Genomic DNA, 22,070 nt, shown 5'->3' with positions numbered 1-22,070 from the left:
GCACAATTATCACATAAATTTAAATGGGGAGACACATTGGCTTTCATACATATAGAACATAGCTTATCTGAAGGTACAGACATGTTAAACAGGCTTAAACTTGTCAACAAAGCACAAAAAACGTTTTAAAACAAAACCGTTACTGTCTCTTTAAATTTTAAACAGAAAACACTTTATTACTGAATATGTGAAAAAGTATGAAGGAATTGTTCAAAAATTACCAAAATTTCACCACAGTGTCTTAAAGCATTAATAGTATTGCACACCAAATTTCAGAGCTTTAACCCTTAAAATAACGGAACCGGAGCCGTTTATAAATTTAACCCCTATACAGTCCCAGCTATAGTCTTTGCTGAGACCCAACCAAGCCCAGAGGGGAATACGATACCAATTGACGCCTTCTAGAAGCTTTTCCAGCAATTTTTAGATCCTCACACATGCATCTGCATGCCCTGCTCTCAAAAAACAACTGCGCAGTAATGGCGCGAAAATGAGGCTCAGTCTATAACTAGGAAGGCCCCCTGACTGGAAAAGGTGTCTAACACAGTGCCTGCCGTTTAATAAACGTTCCCAAAGTTTATAAATGCAAATTGTCAGCATAAATATGAATAAAATGCCCAAATAAAGCAATCGATTTAGCCCATAAGGATGTCTACCAGTTTTTTAGCCCATAATAAGCCCTTTATTCTGTTTGTTTGACTAAGAAAATGGCTTACCGGTCCCCATGAGGGGAAATGACAGCCTTCCAGCATTACATGGTCTTGTTAGAAATATGGCTAGTCATAACTTAAGCAGAAAAGTCTGCTGTTTCCCCCAACTGAAGTTACTTCATCTCAACAGTCCTATGTGGAATATAGATTTTAGTTACTGTCTGCTAAAATCATCTTCCTCTCACAAACAGAAATCTTCATCCTTTTCTGTTTCAGAGTAAATAGTACATACCAGCACTATTTTAAAATAACAAACACTTGATAGAAGAATAAAAACTACATTTAAACACCAAAAAAACTCTTAACCATCTCCGTGGAGATGTTGCCTGTGCAACGGCAAAGAGAATGACTGGGGTGGGCGGAGCCTAGGAGGGACTATATGGCCAGCTTTGCTGGGACTCTTTGCCATTTCCTGTTGGGGAAGAGAATATCCCACAAGTAAGGATGACGCCGTGGACCGGACACACCAATGTTGGAGAAATATTCTCATGATTCAGATAGAGTACAATTATAAAAACTCAATTTACTTTTATTATCAAATTGACTTTGATCTCAAAGTATAATTTTATGATAAGCAAGCAGGTAGGCTCAGGAGCGTGCACATATCTAAAACACTATATGGCAGCAGTTCTGCAAGAATACTTTTAACAATGTTATGTATTACTGCTGAATCTACCGTTCAAAAGCATTTTTGCAAAGCGGCTGCCCTATAGTTCTTCAGACACATGCACACCACCTTTAACAAAGAATACCATAAGAACAGAGAAAATTTGATAATTTAAGCAAATTGGGAAAAAAAAATTTACTAAAGATTTTTGATACATCAAGCTTGATCAATGCAAAGAGAATACAAACTACTATAACTTAAAATAAATGATGGCGCATCCAATGACAAATTAGGTACAATCTATACACAATTTCCATAATATATCAATAAACCACCTGCTTCAAGACAATTACTAAAAACTTGAGTAGAAACACTAGCAAACAAAAAGGAAAAAAACTAAGTGGTATGCTCTATTTGAATAATAAAAAGAAAATGTGTGGGTAAAATTATCCCTTTAATAATTTTTTTTTGTATTGTATAGTGTGCCAAGATTTCACAGCACTATACATGGGAGGCATACTGGGACAGTAAGATTACAAGGTCCTATTCTTTACTGAGCTTGCACTCTAAGTGGGGGTACAGACAAAAGGTGCGAGAGTTTCTCATATTCTTTCAAGAATTTTCAATAAATAGGAAAATCTAACTCATATAAGCTTATGTTAGTCAAAGCTATTTATTGCAATGTTTGTCTGCATTATGAGTCATCAGGATGTAACATTTATACTCCGGCATCCTTCCTAGGTAAAATGTGGTAAATCTTTATAGAGCTCAATTACCCAGTAAAGGCTGCAAAACCTTATAAATAAGTGGCAATATTTTTACACTTTCTTTTTACTTAAACTATAATATTAGTGGGTTTGCAGCAACAATCTCTACTATTCTGCTGCTAAGTTTGCCTTGGGCTAATTATATTTCTCATTGCATATTAAGGATACTGGAGACAGGAAACCCAGGAAGTGAAGCTATGTCGGCCTACCAAGGCTCCACTCTGAGTGCACATCCAGGTGATAAATTTATCATGCCCTGTGCTGATCACCCACTCAGGTCCAGGAGAGAAGATTATTTCTGTCACCCGATTTTGATGTGCTATAAAGGAAAAAAAATTATATTTTATTAAAATGGTATCTGAGGTATGGAACATTAGACAAATAAAAAGGACTAGGACTGATTACCTGGGTATGTCTTCACAAAGTTAATTTTGTTAAAGTCTTCAGAGATGAGAAACTCCTAAATATAAAATAACACATTAAAACATGAAAAGCTAGATTCTTGGTAAAAATCTGCAATATATTTGAGCTATCTAGTAGTAATCGGTGGGTATAATTTTTGCCTATTGTTATCATAGATGCATAAACATGAATAAGAGAGACTAACAAATCAAATTTAGAGGTAGGTAGACCCAAATGGATTATAGTGCGTTAACTAAAAAACATTTTTGAGAAGAAAATGAAAACTAGCACAACAAAACTATAAGCCAAGTTTACCAAGAAGGAATATCTAATTTCTTACTTTTTGAATGAGCAAACTTTATTGTTCTCTGCATTTGTATAATGGTTACCTTAAAAAGATTCTCCAGTGATGTTTCACATCTAGGCTCTTCTCATTCCATACATATAATTTCTTTTTATAGTTAAACTCTTAGTACTTTAATCCATGCTCGTATCTATATATGGTCATGTAATTTGGAATAGTAAATATCTGCAATGTGACCAATTAGTTGCTCTTTGACCATGAGCGGCAGTATTTAATTTCCCATGCTTGCCCCTTTAAAAATAACTGCACATTCTGCAAGAAACTCTTGAATCCACAAAAAGTTTAAATTACCTAGAGCATACACAAAATAAGCAAATATGTATATTGCATATAGGTTGAGAGTGTAAAACAACTGAACTCACCACAATGGCTCCATTATCCTGCCCTAGAAATATCTTTCTGCTTTCGTGATCGTACCTGAGTGCCGTGCAGGGTGCTTGAATGAAAGACATCAAAAGTCATAGAATTTATTGCTCACACGTAACAATAAAAAATTCTTCCTGCTAAATACTTTCACTTACAGGGCCACACAAAACTAAACTTTTTAACCCCTTAAGTGTGAATGATAACAGGTGGTTGTTATCCGCACAATGTATTTTGCGCAGCTGAACAACATGTGTCATCGTCCAGGGGTGGGACGGGACGCTTTCAGGGCTCATTGCCCCACCACCACCACGCACTTAGCCTGCATCCTTGGAGGTCTAGGGCTCTGGAATTAACTGGAGAATCCAGGGATGCCAGTGACATTACCACACACATGCCCTGGAAACTCAAAAGTGCCAGGAAGGGAAGCTTAAGAGAGCTGGATGGAGAATTGGTATTCAAAGAACTTAACTTACATATCCATACTCTGATCATATAAAAACATAATTTATGTAAGAACTTACCTGATAAATTAATTTCTTTCATATTGGCAAGAGTCCATGAGCTAGTGACGTATGGGATATACATTCCTACCAGGAGGGGCAAAGTTTCCCAAACCTCAAAATGCCTATAAATAAACCCCTCACCACACCCACAAATCAGTTTAACGAATAGCCAAGAAGTGGGGTGATAAGAAAAAAGTGCGAAAGCATAAAAAATAAGGAATTGGAATAATTGTGCTTTATACAAAAAAATCATAACCACCACAAAAAAGGGTGGGCCTCATGGACTCTTGCTAATATGAAAGAAATGAATTTATCAGGTAAGTTCTTACATAAATTAGGTTTTCTTTCATGTAATTAGCAAGAGTCCATGAGCTAGTGACGTATGGGATAATAAATACCCAAGATGTGGAACTTCCACGCAAGAGTCACTAGAGAGGGAGGGATAAAATAAAGACAGCCAATTCCGCTGAAAAAATAATCCACACCCCAAAATAAAGTTTTAATCTTATAATGAAAAAAACTGAAATTATAAGCAGAAGAATCAAACTGAAACAGCTGCCTGAAGTACTTTTCTACCAAAAACTGCTTCAGAAGAAGAAAACACATCAAAATGGTAGAATTTAGTAAAAGTATGCAAAGAAGACCAAGTGGCTGCTTTGCAAATCTGATCAACCGAAGCTTCATTCCTAAACGCCCAGGAAGTAGAAACTGACCTAGTAGAATGAGCTGTAATCCTTTGAGGCGGAGTTCTACCCGACTCGACATAAGCATGATGAATCAAAGATTTTAACCAAGATGCCAAAGAAATGGCAGAGGCCTTCTGACCTTTCCTGGAACCGGAAAAGATAACAAATAGACTAGAAGTCTTTCGGAAACCTTTAGTAGCTTCAACATAATATTTCAAAGCTCTAACTACATCCAAAGAATGCAACGATCTTTCCTTAGAATTCTTAGGATTAGGACACAATGAAGGAACCACAATTTCTCTACTAATGTTGTTAGAGTTCACAACTTTAGGTAAAAATTTAAATGAAGTCCGCAACACCGCCTTATCCTGATGAAAAATCAGAAAAGGAGACTCACAAGAAAGAGCAGATAATTCAGAAACTCTTCTAGCAGAAGAGATGGCCAAAAGGAACAGAACTTTCCAAGAAAGTAATTTAATGTCCAGAGAATGCATAGGTTCAAACGGAGGAGCTTGTAAAGCCCCCAAAACCAAATTCAAACTCCAAGGAGGGGAGATTGACTTAATGACAGGTTTTATACGAACCAAAGCCTGTACAAAGCAATGAATATCAGGAAGATTAGCAATCATTTTGTGAAACAACACAGAAAGAGCAGAAATTTGTCCTTTCAAAGAACTTGCAGACAAACCCTTATCCAGACCATCCTGAAGAAATTGTAAAATTCTAGGAATTCTAAAAGAATGCCAGGAAAATTGATGAGAAGAGCACCAAGAAATGTAAGTCTTCCAGACTCGATAATATATCTTCCTAGACACAGATTTACGAGCCTGTAACATAGTATTAATTACGGAGTCAGAGAAACCTCTATGACTGAGAATCAAGCGTTCAATCTCCATACCTTCAAATGTAATGATTTGAGATCCTGATGGAAAAAAGGACCTTGAGATAGAAGGTCTGGTCTTAACGGAAGAGTCCAAGGTTGGCAAGTAGCCATCCGAACAAGATCCGCATACCAAAACCTGTGAGGCCATGCTGGAGCCACCAGCAGAACAAACGAACGCTCTTTTAGAATCTTTGAGATCACTCTTGGAAGAAGAACCAGAGGCGGAAAGATATAGGCAGGATGATACTTCCAAGGAAGTGACAATGCATCCACTGCCTCCGCCTGAGGATCCCTGGATCTGGACAGATACCTGGGAAGTTTCTTGTTTAGATGAGAGGCCATCAGATCTATTTCTGGAAGACCCCAGATTTGAACAATCTGAAGAAACATCTCTGGGTGAAGAGACCATTCGCCCGGATGTAACGTCTGGCGACTGAGATAATCCGCTTCCCAATTGTCTACACCTGGGATGTGAACCGCAGAAATTAGACAGGAGCTGGATTCCGCCCAAGCAAGTATCCGAGATACTTCTTTCATAGCCAGAGGACTGTGAGTCCCCCCTTGATGATTGACATATGCCACGGTCGTGACATTGTCCGTCTGAAAACAAATGAACGATTCTCTCTTCAGAAGAGGCCATGACTGAAGAGCTCTGAAAATCGCACGGAGTTCCAAAATGTTGATGGGTAATCTCGCCTCCTGAGATTCCCAAACCCCCTGCGCTGTCAGAGACCCCCATACAGCTCCCCAACCTGTCAGACTCGCATCTGTTGAGATCACAGTCCAGGTTGGGAGAACAAAAGAAGCCCCTTGAACTAAACGATGGTGATCTGTCCACCACGTCAGAGAGTGTCGTACAATCGGATTTAAGGATATTAACTGTGATATCTTTGTATAATCCCTGCATCACTGGTTCAGCATACAAAGCTGAAGAGGTCGCATGTGAAAACGAGCAAAGGGGATCGCGTCCGATGCAGCAGTCATAAGACCTAGAATTTCCATGCATAAGGCTAGCGAAGTGAATGATTGAGACTGAAGGTTTCGACAAGCTGAAACCAATTTCAGACGTCTCTTGTCCGTCAGAGACAAAGTCATGGACACTGAATCTATTTGGAAACCTAAAAAGGTTACCCTTGTCTGAGGAATCAATGAACTCTTGGTAAATTGATCCTCCAACCATGTTCTTGAAGAAATGACACAAGTCGATTCGTATGGAATTCTGCTAAATGTGAAGACTGAGCAAGTACCAAGATATCGTCCAAATAAGGAAATACCACAATACCCTGTTCTCTGATTACAGATAGCAGGGCACCGAGAACCTTTGAAAAAATCCTTGGAGCTGTTGCTAGGCCGAACGGCAGAGCCACAAACTGGTAATGCTTGTCTAGAAAAGAGAATCTCAGAAACTGATAGTGATCTGGATGAATCGGAATATGCAGATATGCATCCTGTAAATCTATTGTGGACATATAATGCCCTTGCTGAACAAAAGGCAGAATAGTCCTTATAGTTACCATTTTGAATGTTGGTATCCTTACATAACGATTCAATATTTTTAAATCCAGAACTGGTCTGAAGGAATTCTTCTTCTTTGGTACAATGAATAGATTGGAGTAAAACCCCAGACCCTGTTCCAGAACTGGAACTGGCACAATTACTCCAGCCAACTCTAGATCTGAAATACATTTCAGAAATGCTTGAGCCTTCACTGGGTTTATTGGAATGCGAGAAAGAAAAAATCTTCTTGCAGGAGGCCTTACTTTGAAACCTATTCTGTACCCTTGTGAAACAATGTTCTGAATCCAAAGACTGTGAATCGAATTGATCCAAATTTCTTTGAAAAATCGTAATCTGCCCCCTACCAGCTGTGCTGGAATGAGGGCCGCACCTTCATGTGGACTTGGGAGCTGGCTTTTGCTTTCTAAAAGGCTTGGATTTATTCCAGACTGGAGATGGTTTCCAAACAGAAACTGTTCCTTTAGGGGAAGGATCAGGCTTCTGTTCCTTATTCTGACGAAAGGAACGAAAACGATTAGCAGCCCTATATTTACCTTTAGATTTTTTATCCTGAGGTAAAAAAGTTCCTTTCCCCCCAGTAACAGTTGAAATAATAGAATCCAACTGGGAACCAAACAATTTATTACCTTGGAAAGAAAGGGAAAGCAAAATTGACTTAGAAGACACATATCTGCATTCCAAGTTTTAAGCCATAAAGCTCTTCTAGCTAAAATAGCTAGACATATACCTGACATCAACTCTAATGATATCAAAGATGGCATCACAAATACAGTTATTAGCATGTTGAAGAAGTTTAACAATGCTATGAGTATTATGATCTGACACTTGTTGTGCCAAAGCCTCCAACCAAAAAGTGGAAGCTGCCGCAACATCAGCCAAAGAAATAGCAGGCCTAAGAAGATTACCTGAACATAAATAAGCTTTCCTTAGAAAGGAATCAATTTTCCTATCTAAAGGATCCTTAAAGGAAGTACTATCTGCCGTAGGAATAGTAGTACGTTTAGCGAGAGTAGAGATAGCCCCATCAACTTTAGGGATTTTGTCCCAAAACTCTAATCTGTCAGATGGCACAGGATACAATTTCTTAAACCTTTTAGAAGGAGTAAATTAATTACCCAGATTATTCCATTGCCTAGAAATTACTTCAGAAATAGCATCAGGGACAGGAAAAACTTCCGGAATAACTGTAGGAGGTTTAAAAACCGAATTTAAAACGCTTAGTAGATTTAGTAACAAGGAGGACTAGATTCCTCCATCTCTAATGCGATTAAAACTTCTTTAAGTAAAGAACGAATAAATTCCATTTTAAATAAATATGAAGATTTATCAGTGTCAATATCTGAGACAGAATCCTCTGAACCAGAAAAAATCATCATCAGAAACAGACAAATCAGAATGATGATGTTCATTTAAAAATTCATCTGAAAAATGTGAAGTTTTAAAAGACCTTTTCCGTTTACTGGAAGGAGGAATAACAGACATAGATAGCCTTCCTAATAGATTTAGAAACAAAATCTCTTATATTAACAGGAACATCCTGAGTATTAGATGTTGATGGAACAGCAACAGGTAATGGTATATTACTAATGGAAATACTATCTGCATTAGCAAGCTTATCATGACATTCATCACAAACTACAGCCGGAGGGACAGTTACCACAAGTTAACAGCAGATACACTTAACTTTGGTGGAACCAGCATCAGGCAGCGTTTTTCCAGAAGTAGCTTCTGATCCAGGGTCAATCTGAGACATCTTGCAATATGTAAGAGAAAAAAACAACATATAAAGCAAAATCTATCAAATTCCTTAAAAGGCAGTTTCAGGAATGGGAAAAAATGCCAATGAACAAGCTTCTAGCAACCAGAAGCAAATGAAAAATGAGACAAATAATGTGAGAAAAAAGGTGGAGACAATAATGACGCCCAAATTTTTAGCGCCAAAAAAGCCGCCCACATTATTGGCGCCCAATGCTTTTGGCGCAAAAAATGACGCCACATCCGGTGACGCCGACATTTTTGGCGCAAAACGTCAAAAAAATGACGTAAACACAAACAACTTCCGGCAAAAGAAATTTTTTGCGCCAAAAAAGTCTGCGCCAAGAATGACGCAATAAAATGAAGCATTTTCAGCCCCCGCGAGCCTAACAGCCCACAGGGAAAAAAGTCAATTTTTAAGGTAAGAAAAAAATGTTTTAATTCATATGCATTATCCTAAATAATGAAACTGACTGTCTGAAATAAGGAATATTGATCATCCTGAATCAATGCAAATAAATGTTTAAACACATATATTTAGAACTTTATATAAAAGTGCCCAACCATAGCTTAGAGTGTCACAAAAAATAAGGCTTACTTACCCCAGGACACTCATCTACATGTAGTAGAAAGCCAAACCAGTACTGAAACGAGAATCAGTAGAGGTAATGGTATATAAGAGTATATCGTCGATCTGAAAAGGGAGGTAAGAGATGAATCTCTACGACCGATAACAGAGAACCTATGAAATAGATCCCGTAGAAGGGACCATTGAATTCAAATAGGCAATACTCTCTTCACATCCCTCTGACATTCACTGCACACTGAGAGGAAAACCGGGCTCCAGCCTGCTGCGAAGCGCATATCAACGTAGAATCTAGCACAAACTTACTTCACCACCTCCACGGGAGGCAAAGTTTGTAAAACTGATTTGTGGGTGTGGTGAGGGGTGTATTTATAGGCATTCTGAGGTTTGGGAAACTTTGCCCCTCCTGGTAGGAATGTATATCCCATACGTCACTAGCTCATGGACTCTTGCTAATTACATGAAAGAAAGAGACATTTTCGTGGTTATAGCGACAATGTTTAAAGGGAAATTCTTATGGAAAACTAAATTGCTATAAATTGTTAAAGTATTTTAATTTAGCACTTGTAAACTGTGCTGAAACCTCACAAAAGGAGTTAAATGTCTTGTATCAACCAGTTAATGTCTTATAAGCAGCCCTTTATGGTTTTGTTTCGCTGAGAATAAAGACTGTACTGTAATGCATAAATACAACTACAAAAAAAAACAATTATCAGTAAAGCTGATTAATATCATGGGTCTGCAAGATACTTAATTTCCATGTTACAAGAGATGGGAATTACTTCCATCTGAAAGCATGAACACAGCTGCTTTAAGGCAGCTTAAAGGGACCCAAAACTGCAGATTTAAGCATGTCCCTGTCTGTTAGAGAAAAGCATTCTGTATAATTATATATTTTATCCCCCTCCCCAGTGGCCATCCATGCCCTACCTCTGTTTGTTTTCCCCTCTTAACCTGGGCCTGTGGTACAAATGTACTGCCCAACCAATTAAGCTACATCAGAGCACTCTCATGTGCACTGCTTCACAAACTGTTATACCTGTGAAACAGGGTGCAGGAGCGAACAATGCTATAGCTTACGGTTTTAGAAAAATACTAATGGTATGGATTATCACTGATCAAGAAAGTGTCAGGATGTGGGGTTAAAATATACTAATACAAAGCAATTTTGTCTGTCAGGAAGGAACATACATAAAGCAAGTTTTAAGTACATTGCAGAAAAATCTGCAGTTTTGTGTCCCTTTAATTGTTCATTATCATTTCCTTGTTATTTAATTGTAACAAAACTTTGCTAAATATATTTTGCTATACACAAATAAACATAATATGCCTAAAGCTGCAGATGTAGGACAACCTTACTAACATTACCACAGGAAAACAACCCAGCACAATAGGTTAAGTAGAGAGAAGAATAGTGAATGACAGCCCACTTTGCTTACATGATGTAGTGTGATAGATGCTAGGCCAGTACTGTCCACTGTCTCTTTTCAGCCATACTCGTAACGTTCTGTGTAAAGAAACACAGGTAGTGTTATAAACTACATAACGCTTAATATTAAAGGAACACAGCAAGTTAAACAGTCATTTAGAAAGAATCCTCTGTAATACAGTAATGTTATATGAGCAATGTAATCAGTTCAGATATAAAGCTGAATTATTACGAGCTTCATTATATGTCATCCTACTAATAATAAACGGACTGCTGCGTTTCACAAGACCTGAGAGCTAAGTTTACATTTGATGATGCAAAGCCATAATGACACATTTTCAGAAGTCTAAAACAACAAAACATTTTGGAAACTCATACACCTGGCTTCCTGTGATTTCACATACACTCCCCTAAACATTGGAAAGCAGTGTGTTTTATCTCAAAGGGAAATCACTTTACAACTAAATAAGCATGTTTAGCAGTTATTAAAGTGTAAAACACTTTATATTTGCAAATTTATTTTATTTTATTTTTTTAAATAAAATATATATTTAAATCACTTTCAAGGCACTGCTTTTTTTAAGATTCTAAGCTGCTATTCTTGCACAAAAATAAATAAAAAGAAGCAGTCGTTAACACTCAAAACGTTCACCAGTCAGAACCAAAACATTTACGTAATTTTTAACCCCTTAAGGACTGGGCATTTCAGACTAAAACTTCCCCAAAAGACCAGATAATGTTTTCCATCACTACATTTAAACAGAACTAAAGCCTTTTTTTATATTTGCCTATCAAAACTATATATTTATTTTTAGTAGACAACCCAAAGTATTGATCTAGGCCCATTTTGGTATATTTCATGCCACCATTTCACCGCCAAATGCAATCAAATTAAAAAAAAGAAAATCTCTAACTTTTTCACAAACTTTAGGCCCTCTCTGCATCGGTAACAGTGCAACTATTTCTGCAGTGACCCATTAGCGATCTTGCTACTTTTAGCGAGATCGTGGCAGAGAGAAGCCCAGGACTGCAGCATCGTACAAGGGTACAACGCTGGTCCATAAGGGCTTAACGACCAGCGTTGTACAGGATATGGCCTGGTTGTTAAGGAGTTAAGCTCAGAATGTACTTGCAAATCAGGCACACCATATTCTGAAAAATCAGCAACATGAAGTGTCTATAACAATGCTGGTAGGAATTTACTTTGTAATACCTTTTTTATAACACACTAAAATAAAATGTGGTAGTTGTAGAAATCCAGACAATTATTTCATATTCATGTTAAAAACCAACAGACTAGATAAGAGAAACAAGGTGAAATAGTACCCCACCCACGGGTATTTAAAACTGTTATACGAATATTTAGTCACATGATCTCACAATTAACATCAATAATCAGAAATGGTCATAGCATATTTAGGCAGCTGAATACAAGGTACAGTAGTACCAAAAAAAAATAAAAAAAATCATTACAACTGCCTTTATCAAAGAGCACGGCAAAGAAAAAAGAAAAAAGTGTTTAAAAAGTAAGATTTTTTTATTATTTTTTGTTTAAAAACAAGAACAAAAGTGTGACCAGAAATCTACTGGTGTTGGAATGTATTTTTTTTAGCAATATACTTGCATGAGAAAGAATGCCTCTGGTAGTTTTAAGAGCATATCAACATGCATTGTGTGTGCCCCATACTTACAAAAAAGGGCAATTGGGTTTTGCAAGGTCGCATAATGAAAAAACTACTGTCAGAAGCCTTTACACTTATCGACAGTTTCCGATGGACCACTTTCCATTATTACCGGCAGCGGGGTCTGGCTGCCTTAAAGAAATTACATGTCCCATAACAAAATAATAGAAGCCAAAAAGCACAAAATTAAACCCGGTATCCGTTGAACACACAAACAGGTAAAACACTGTCGGAAGCTGTGGATAAGGTCTCAAACATTACAGCATACTGAACTAGGTGTAAAAGGAGTAAAATAAGGAGAGAGAGAGAAAAAGAGAGAGAAAAAAAAGAGAGAGAGAGAGAGAAAGAGAAAAAGAGAAAAAGAGAGAAAAAGAGATGAGCGAGACAGCTGTCTGCCAGTACCTATAACCCCCTTTTTTTCCCCCAGTAGTGTAGTTGTCCCAACAGCCCCCCCCCCCCTGCACCACTAAACCCATTTTCTGTAGTGTAGTTGCCCCATCCCTCCCTGTTCCTTTAATATCTTTTTAGCGTAGGGCCTCTCACTCCCTTTCCTCCCCCCTCTGCTGCTAAGCCTCCCACCCACACCACCGTCTGTAACAATCAGGCATCTGCCCTCATATGGAGCCGGAGCGCTCCGGCTCCATATGCGGTAGATGCCTGAAGCTTCAGGAGCTTCACAAAATAGTTAAAATCAAATTAGCTGCCTGTGCTGTGGTTACAACTAAAGAATCTAAACATACACACACCATATACACATACATGCAGACACACAACATACACAAACTATATACACAGCATACACACAGACACAGTACACAGCTTTCACATACATGCAGACACACAACATACACAACACACAGCATCACATAGATGCAGACACACAACATACACACACTACATAGCATACATAGTTGCATACACACAACATACACCAGACACATTTCACAGCATGCACACACATGTAGATACACAACATACACACAAAGTATGCACTTCCAAGTACTACTAGGCATAACATACACATTTGTTTAATACAGAAGGGACAACTAAGTAGCATCTCAAATCTTTCATTTAGATGGGGCTTATTTGGTTTCAGGCATTGTAAAAATGTTCCTGCAAATAGGAAGTATACATATGTGGAGGTATGTAAGCACAGCATTACTGACCTGTAAGTACTAAAGTCTGAGGAAAACAAAACTGCTATGATGGGCTTTCTTATTCCCACCGATGAGACTCACAGATTACAAGCCCTCAATGGTTAAAGGTCATTCACCTAAGCCCATATGAGGAGAAAGAGAAAGAGCTATAAATTTGTCAAAACAAACGAGCTGAATTAGCTCCTGCTGCTAAACCCACACAGATAGACATGTGGCCTTACCTAGATCGACAAGCTTCTTGTCACTGTGCTCCCTCGTCCCACCCTCCCAGAGCAGTCAGGCAGCACTCAATCATGCCTTTACATTCACGGAAGAGGATGCCGACAGCATACGGTTTGGATCAGTTGATGAACAGAAGCTATAAGAGACATCTCAGTCACTCTTCAACACACTAGCTAAACTCAAACAAAGGGAAAGTGATCTAAATCTTCATGAACCTTATCTTTCAGACTAACATAAAAAAAACGGATGATCCCAAGAGGCTTTCGTATCAGGAATATTCCTACCTTGGGAAGATCCAATTCTGAATTCTGCCTCAATTGATGCAGAATTTTAAACAAGTGTTCCTTTGACCTCATGGTCCTTGTCATCAGGGAGGTAGGCCGCTTACTTAGGGGTGTTAGGGTGAAAATTCAAACCTTTGAGAGTGAACATATTGATCAACTCAAAGCAGACACTTCCAGTGAATGGCTAGAAAAGTTGACCGCACAAAATCAGAGAATATAAACATGAGCTCATAGCCTTTAAGAACAGTAAGCTACAAACAGTCACACAAGACTATTCCTACAAAAGTGTTTATAGGTGGATGCTCACACCTGATGAGAGAAGGAACAGACGATACAGCAAGTGCTGAGCACAGTGGACCCTAGCACAGGGGAGAGCTCGGACCCCGAGACATTTATGGCGACTGACAACGCTAATGCTGAATTTCAAGGAATCACTATCCGCTCCAGGGGGGGCAGAGACAACCTACAATGAAATAGTCAGTCCACTAACACAGCTGCATTATCACCTACATCAGCTCACCATACAGCGCTGCCTTTTTTAGGCATAAGCCGAGGCCGCACACAAGGAGGGGGGGGGCACTGCCCGCCGCCCCCCACTCCAGAGAAGATAGACGATATTTTCTTCAATATTAGTTTGAGGGTGCTAACATCACCAGAAAGATCACTTTTGAATAAAGGACTTTCCTTTGTGCCCTCACCAGGTATGAATTCTTTTGATACTTACATTGATGTACAAACATTTGGAAAGAACCTGAGACTGAAAGAATTCTTCCAATCAGAATCCACGGATCCGTCGGCCTTCAGAGTTAAAGAAACCTTTGATCCGAAAACTAAAAATCCATCCATTTCCACCCTAACAAATTTTCTAACACAACAGATATTAGAGAAAAAGAAGACCCCTTGGAATGACAACCTTTCCAAACCAGAAAGATGTGCCATCGACTCCCTAAGTAATGACAAGTCCATAGTGATTAGACCAGCGGACAAAGGCGGTGCTGTGGTAGTTGTGAACTTATGTGACTACAGGGAAGGAGGTGCTACGCCAACTTCAAGATGAGAAAACTTATCGGATACACCCTAGGGATCCTGTGTTGGTCTTTAAAGCCAAAAATGACCACAAATTAACAACATGGAGTCAACTTGAATTGATCACAGAGCATGAATTGAAATTCTTGAAACAAGATCATCCCATCACCCCGGTGCTATACACACTGCCTAAAGTTCATAAAGATGCCCACAAACCACAAGGCATACCCATTGTATCGGCAAGGGGTTCCCTCTTACAGCCACTGGCACAATTTGTCGACTACCATTTACAACCATGGGTTAAAAGAATGGAGTCATATTCAGGATTCAACATCTTTCATCAAGTTGATCACACAATTGTCCAACAACAAAGAGAACAATCTTCTAGTGACTCTCGATGTGTCCAGCTTGTACACAGTAATCCCACAAGACCTTGGGATAGCCGCAGTCAGACGATGCTTCTGACACATTCCTTATGTTTGACCCACTGAGGACGTACTGATGGAATTGTTTACTGATTTTCTATCAAAGAACTATTTTCCTTATGAAAAAACATACTACCTACAGACAGCCGGGACAGCGATGGGGTCCAATGTGGCCCCATCTCTAGCTAACCTATTCATGGCGGACTATGAAACCAACAGGATGCAAGTGTTCTCTAACAAGCTAATCAGATGTTATTGTTGATACATTGACGATTTGTTCCTGGTACGGCACGTCGATTAGCAATCTCTCAACAATATGAACAATATGGACAGCACCATTAGATTCCAGCACCATGCTAACAATGAGACGATCGATTTTCTTGACGTCAGAGTATTCAAAACAGACAACCGACTGGGCACAACACTATACAAAATAAGCACTGATAGAAACTCTATTCTCCGGGCTGACAGCGGTCACCCACCGTCACGGATACGAAACATCCCAAAAGCCTAGTTCCAAAGAGTTATCAGGAATAATACAGACCAACACAAATGCACACTACAATTACATGAGATGACAGAGGTTTAAACAGAGGGGCTACAAACCAATACAATTGAACAAAAGCAAACAAGAAGCGTTGGCAATGATTGAACCAACAAGGAAGGATGACCCGAAACGGTTAAAGTGAAAGTTAACTTACCCTGTTTGCGATCCACAGTTATATTGTTTATCCAAAAATAATATCAGTTTCATTCATCATTTTTTCCTTATTTTTCTATTTACAGAGTTATCGCCGCAATAATTACATTTTTTTTTTCTATCTCCTAAAACAGCCTGTTAGTCATTTTTTTTCTTTCTAGGTCACGTTTTCTATCTATCCAATTGAAATTCTGGCCGTTAGGCGGCCGTCGAACTAAGTCACCCGCCCACATCTTAGTCTGCGCATGCTCACCTTTTTTTCGGCTGATTATGTTTGGAGCGTGCTCCAGTTTCGGATACCGGTATCGCAGCGAAGTGAATTCACGGTAGACTGACACGACGATTTGCGCATGCGCATTGGAAAGGGACTTCGTGCACGAGCATTAGACATGCATATAGAGCGTGTGGGACCACTCTATACGTCACATTACAGAAATAGAGGAAGTAGAGGGTGGGAGGAGTTCGCCCAGTAATGGTAGTAGAAAATATATAGATTAAAAGTCTAATTTAAAAATATATATATATATATATATATATATATATATATATATATATTAAAAAAAGTTAGCGACCATATTGCTGTTAGTATTTTGTTCTGATGGATGAATTCTGGAGCTATTAACTTTACTTTCACTTTAACATTTATTACATTCTACACTACAGAAAAAAAAATAAAAAAAAATAAAAAAATTGCATTGTCAGGATGGTCCGGGACAAATGGAAACTGATCCAATCTGACCCCAATCTACCATTTACTCATTGGGAGACACTGCAAGTTGCATACAAGAGGGGACGCAATCTACAAGACTTTCTTGTCAAAACTGACATACCCATAGAAGACAACTCCAGATCATGGTTAAAAAAGAAAAAGTCTGTTTCCGCTGTACGAGTTGTGTCACATGCAACAGCATGATGACCGGTGCTTCATTTCAACACCCAGATAAGAAAAAGAAATATCAGATCAATACATTTCTTACATGCACTACTACTCACATCATCTATTTGCTTCACTGCCTATGTGGCAAATTTTACACTGGAAAAACCTGTGATGACGCTCGCACAAGGATGGCCAACCACCGCCCAACCATACGCCAGGCTTTAAATTCAGGCAAAGCAGACCAACCAGAGGCACGGCACTTCCTAGAGGCCAAACACATAGTCAAAGACCTGAGATTCTGAATCATCGACCATGTCCCCCCTTTACAGAGAGGAGGGAATAGAGAGAAGATATTGCTCCAGAAAGAATTACGATTGATCTTTGAGCTGGGAACTCTGACATCTAAGGACTCAACATCAACACAGGATGGCAGTGCTTTCTATGTTTTAATGAGAGTCTATCATTTAATGAGAATCCATGATTTGTGAGTTTTACCACTATTTTGATATTACAACATGACAGCATTTTTTATATGAGGGTCCATGATACATGAGTTGATTCTGCTTGTTCCCTCTCCCTCTAGGTGCTGTTATGTTCTTTTTGTCTTTTTCTTTCTTCTATGATGTTTTTGTTGAGTGCCCATATCCACCACATGAGAACCCTCTTTCTTTGATTAGGGAACAGATTGTCTTGTCTTGTTGTTCCATTTGTACTTTATGTATAGCCTAGGGCAGGGGTCAGCAACCTCGGCTCTCCAGATGTTTTGGAACTACATTTCACATGATGTTAAGATATTCTTTAGTAGGAGCTTCTTGTTACAAAGATATGTTTCAACTGATGCAACAAAATGTAATACTGTTCAATTTGTTCATCATGTACAATTGGTAACCATGTTATTTTTGCCTTCATACTGACTGTCAGTCGTGTTACAGTCTTTCCTTTTATTATATTTTACCAATTTTTAACTCATTCAATTTTGATATGCACTTTTTTCACTTGTTTGATTGTGGCTCATGTATTCTGACCCCTTTAGCTCAAAATTGAGTCATGTCCCCTAGCACCACCCAGTATTTGTCACCTAAGCTCACTATGGCCTGTCGAATAAATGACCCGTTGTGGTTTTCATTAGATATTGATTTTTTATGATTATTTTTTATGATTATTATTTTGATTATTCATGATTATTTGCCTTGAGTTATGCGGTTGGTTTCTATCAGTCAGCGGGTAGGGCTTAGTCCATGAGCTCCCTTTCTTTAACAAAACAAATGGTGTTTACCACATTCTCTCGGATCCTCAGGATGGAGTTCAGTACAGGTGGTGATTTTATTTTTCTAAACCTTTTCACTTCATTTTTTTTTGTGTCTTTGTGGTTCTTCGTGTTTATGTATTCATGTCCCCATGTCCAAAAATAATGCAGAGTTGGCGATACTCCTTGTCTGGTGGTGATTGTGACATTTTTGGTCCATTTAGGTGTTATATTTACTTATGTTAGTCAGTTAAGCTATGTTTGCTCCATGGTATGCCTTGAACTGGTGAAGAATGAGCACTTTGTCTATGTTTATTTTGATACTATGGCTGTACTATATTTTGATCCTAGAGCTGTACTATTTTATGTCCTAAATTAGCGGATACGCTATTTAGTAGCATTCGGCAACTAGCTAAGGGAGCGTGTAAGGTGACTTGGTGGCCTTTATCTATGCATGTTATTGTTTACTTTTTATTACTAGCCTGGTGTATATTGTAGTTAATAGTTGGGTTGTGATTGAGGTGTCTTATTCATTGAACTGTCTGTTGTACACTCCCCCTATATTCTAATTTTTGTTTATACACGTCCCTATGACAACGCATGATGTATAGCGGACGGTTCAGAGGTGATAGCAGCGATCAGATTTGTTCCGTCTAGTATTGCGCTCGTTTTTACATTTTCCAATTAGGGGGGACTTTGTCGCTCCCTTTCTTTGCATTCTTCCACGTGGGATTGATTGATTTTAGTTACTTCAGTTGCGCTCTGACGATATTTTCTCTTAGTGGGTGTTTTTATGAGCTGGATAGTTGCCGAACAGAGGTGTGGCTCTACATCCACCTATCAGAATTTGTTATTGAGCAGGGAAGTGTTTGATGATGTCCAATCAAATCACGTCCTTTTTCGGTTTGCTCCATATGTTGATGTATTGACGAATTTACAATGGATTACGGGGTGTTTTATGCATGCTCAGTTTTTTGCTTTAAGGTCATTTGTCATGAATCATTGAGTCCTTATCGATACCTATATACACAAAGTTCACTATGTTGTGATCTTGTATAGATCATTCTGTTCATGTTCTTTCATTTTGCACACAAATATAATCTTTTACACACGCTGTCTCCTGATTGGAAGAGGAGGGCCTAACAGGTCTTTACAAGTTCAGTTTGTTCACTATTTGTTTGTCAGAGGAAGGGGTTCTTTTGCCCCGAAACAGAGGAAGGGGTTCTTTTGCCCCGAAATGTCACATTTCAATAAAAGTTCACTTAAAATCAATGTTGACTGAAGAGATATATATATATATATATATATATATATATATATATATATATATATATATATATATATATATATATATATATATATATATATATATAAAGTTGAGTTATTAAATGGGCAAAAGATAGCAGATATAGAGTGGATTTTACTCACAATTGCCTTATTTACCTCTATAACATTAAATGATTTGCAAGGAAACATATCCAACCACATTTTCAATAAAAGTAATGCTCAAAATTGTCCTTTTAAATGTAAAATCGATCCATACTTTAAAACTGTCAGTGACCAATTCTGGGGGAAAAAATGCAAGATCTAAGATGTAACTGTGACTCCTGATCTCATGTTAGTAACTATACAAGAGTCTTTTGTTAACACAGAATAAATACGCAACCCTTCTTTTTATCAAGTACCCGCAAGCTACAACCCTACATGGTTTAACTGAAGGAGCAGAGAACTGAAGAAACATTGTTTTAAAAAAAAAAAAAAAAAAAAAAAAAAAAAAGACACATAGAAAGGAAAATAAAATCTAAAAGCAGTCATGTTAATATGTTGCAATGCTGCAGTTGGAACATGCAATATACTCTTTTAAAGGGGATATGAAACCCAAAAAATGTCTTTTGTGATTCAGAGCATACAGTTTTAAAAAAAGTTTCCAAATTTGCTTTGTTCCCATGATATTCTGCGTTGAAGAGATACCTAGGTAGGCATCTGGAGCACTACATGGCCAGAAATAGTGCTGCCATCTAGTGCTCTTGCAAAAGGATAACATTCTTGTAAAACTGCTGCCATATAGTTCCCCAGAAATGGGCCTGCTCCTAAGCATTAAAATCCCTTTAAACAAATCTCTGTATAAGACACTTCTAAGTTTGCTATTAAAGGGGCAGTAAATCTAGAAAATAATGTTATATAATTCTGCACACAGTGAAACTTTACGCAACATAATATTGCCGCTGAAATTTGATTAAAAAAAAAGGGTTTTTCAGACCGCCGCTCTATGGTCTACTGAGCGGGTCTGGTTTTCCCCCTGAGCGCATCTGGGCAGCTGTCTAGTCACAGCGCGGCCCGATCGCCCCATTACACTCAATGTAGCTCGCTCCTGCTCTGTCTGATAGCGGGAGCGAGCTACGTTGAGTGTAATGGCGCAATCGGGCTGGGCTGTGACTAGACAGCTGCCCAGATGCGCTCAGGGGGAAAACCAGACCCGCTCAGTAGAGCAAAGAGTGGCGGTCTGAAAAACCCTTTTTTTTTAATCAAATTTCAGCGGCAATATTATGTTGCATAAAGTTTGCGCTAAGATAATGTTATATAATTCTGCACTATGTGCAGAATTATATAACATTATTTTCTAGGTTTACTGCCCCTTTAATATTTCTGTTTAAAACTCATCTTTTACTGACAGCTCTCTGTATAAGGCTCTTCAGTTACTAGTACCTCTCTGTATAAAGCTCTCCTGTTACTAACATCTCTCTATATAAGGCTCTTCTGTTACTAACATCTCTCTATATAAGGCTCTTCTGTTACTAACAGCTCTCTATATAAACCTCTTCTGTTAATGACAGCTCTCTGTATAAGGCTCTACTGTTACTAACAGCTCTCTATATAAACATCTGCTGTTATTGACAACTCTCTGTATAATGCTCTTCATTTGCTAGCATCTCTCTGTATAAAGATCTTCTGTTACTTACAGCTCTCTATATAAGGTTCTACTGTTACTAACAGCTCTCTATATAAACCTCTTCTGTTAATGACAGCTCTCTGTATAAGGCTCTATTGTTACTAACAGCTCTCTATATAAACCTCTGCTGTTACTGACAACTCTCTGTAGCATCTCTCTGTATAAAGCTCTTCTGTTACTTACAGCTCTCTGTAGGCACTTCTATTACCAACATATCTTTGTATAAGGCACATCGGTTACTGACAGCACTTTGTATAATGCTCTTCTGTTACTGGCTGCTATCTGTATAAAAGCACTTATGTTACTGTCTGCTCCTATATAAGGAACTTCTGTTACCGGCTGCTCTCTGTATAAGGCGCTTCTGTTACTGGCTGTTCTCTGTATAAGGCGCTTCTGTTACTGGCTGCTCTCTGTGTAAGTCGCTTCTGTTACTGGCAGTTCTTTGTATAAGGCGCTTCTGTTACTGGCTGTTCTCTGTATAAGGCGCTTCTGTTACTGGCTGTTCTCAGTATAAGGCGCTTCTGTTACTGGCTGTTCTCAGTATAAGGCGCTTCTGTTACTGGCTGCTCTCTGTGTAAGTCGCTTCTGTTACTGGCTGCTCTCTGTGTAAGTCGCTTCTGTTACTGGCAGTTCTTTGTATAAGGCGCTTCTGTTACTGGCTGCTCTCTGTATAAGGCGCTTCTGTTACTGGCTGCTCTCTGTATAAGGCTCTTCTGTTACTGGCTGTTCTCGGTATAAGGCGCTTCTGTTACTGGCTGCTCTCTGTATAAGACACTTCTGTGAAGTACAGCTATATATACTTATGTGATTGACAGCTCGCTGTATAACGCTCTTCAGTGACAGACAGCCGGATAAGGCACTTTTGTGACTGACAGCTATCTGTATAAGGCGCTTCTGTTACTGGCTGCTCTCTGTATAAGGCGCT

At 38.6% G+C, this 22,070-nt stretch overlaps 1 protein-coding gene across 1 annotated transcript in view; it reads right to left on the bottom strand.

Moving 5' to 3' along the window:
- The window catches only part of WDFY1 (WD repeat and FYVE domain containing 1), a 172,046-nt gene that overhangs the window by 149,324 nt on the left and 652 nt on the right, over positions 1-22,070 (bottom strand). The window contains exons 2-5 of the mRNA XM_053709957.1: positions 10,587-10,654; positions 3,213-3,286; positions 2,490-2,544; positions 2,253-2,403 (exon numbers count right to left, since the gene is read on the bottom strand). Coding sequence (XP_053565932.1) covers positions 2,253-2,403; positions 2,490-2,544; positions 3,213-3,286; positions 10,587-10,654 — 348 coding nt within the window. The remainder of the gene's footprint in view (positions 1-2,252; positions 2,404-2,489; positions 2,545-3,212; positions 3,287-10,586; positions 10,655-22,070) is intronic.

Source organism: Bombina bombina, chromosome 4, assembly GCF_027579735.1.
Source record: "Bombina bombina isolate aBomBom1 chromosome 4, aBomBom1.pri, whole genome shotgun sequence".
Classification (NCBI taxonomy): Eukaryota; Metazoa; Chordata; class Amphibia; order Anura; family Bombinatoridae; genus Bombina; species Bombina bombina.
Note: the sequence above shows the minus strand (reverse complement) of the source record. Positions and strands in the feature narration are given on the sequence as shown.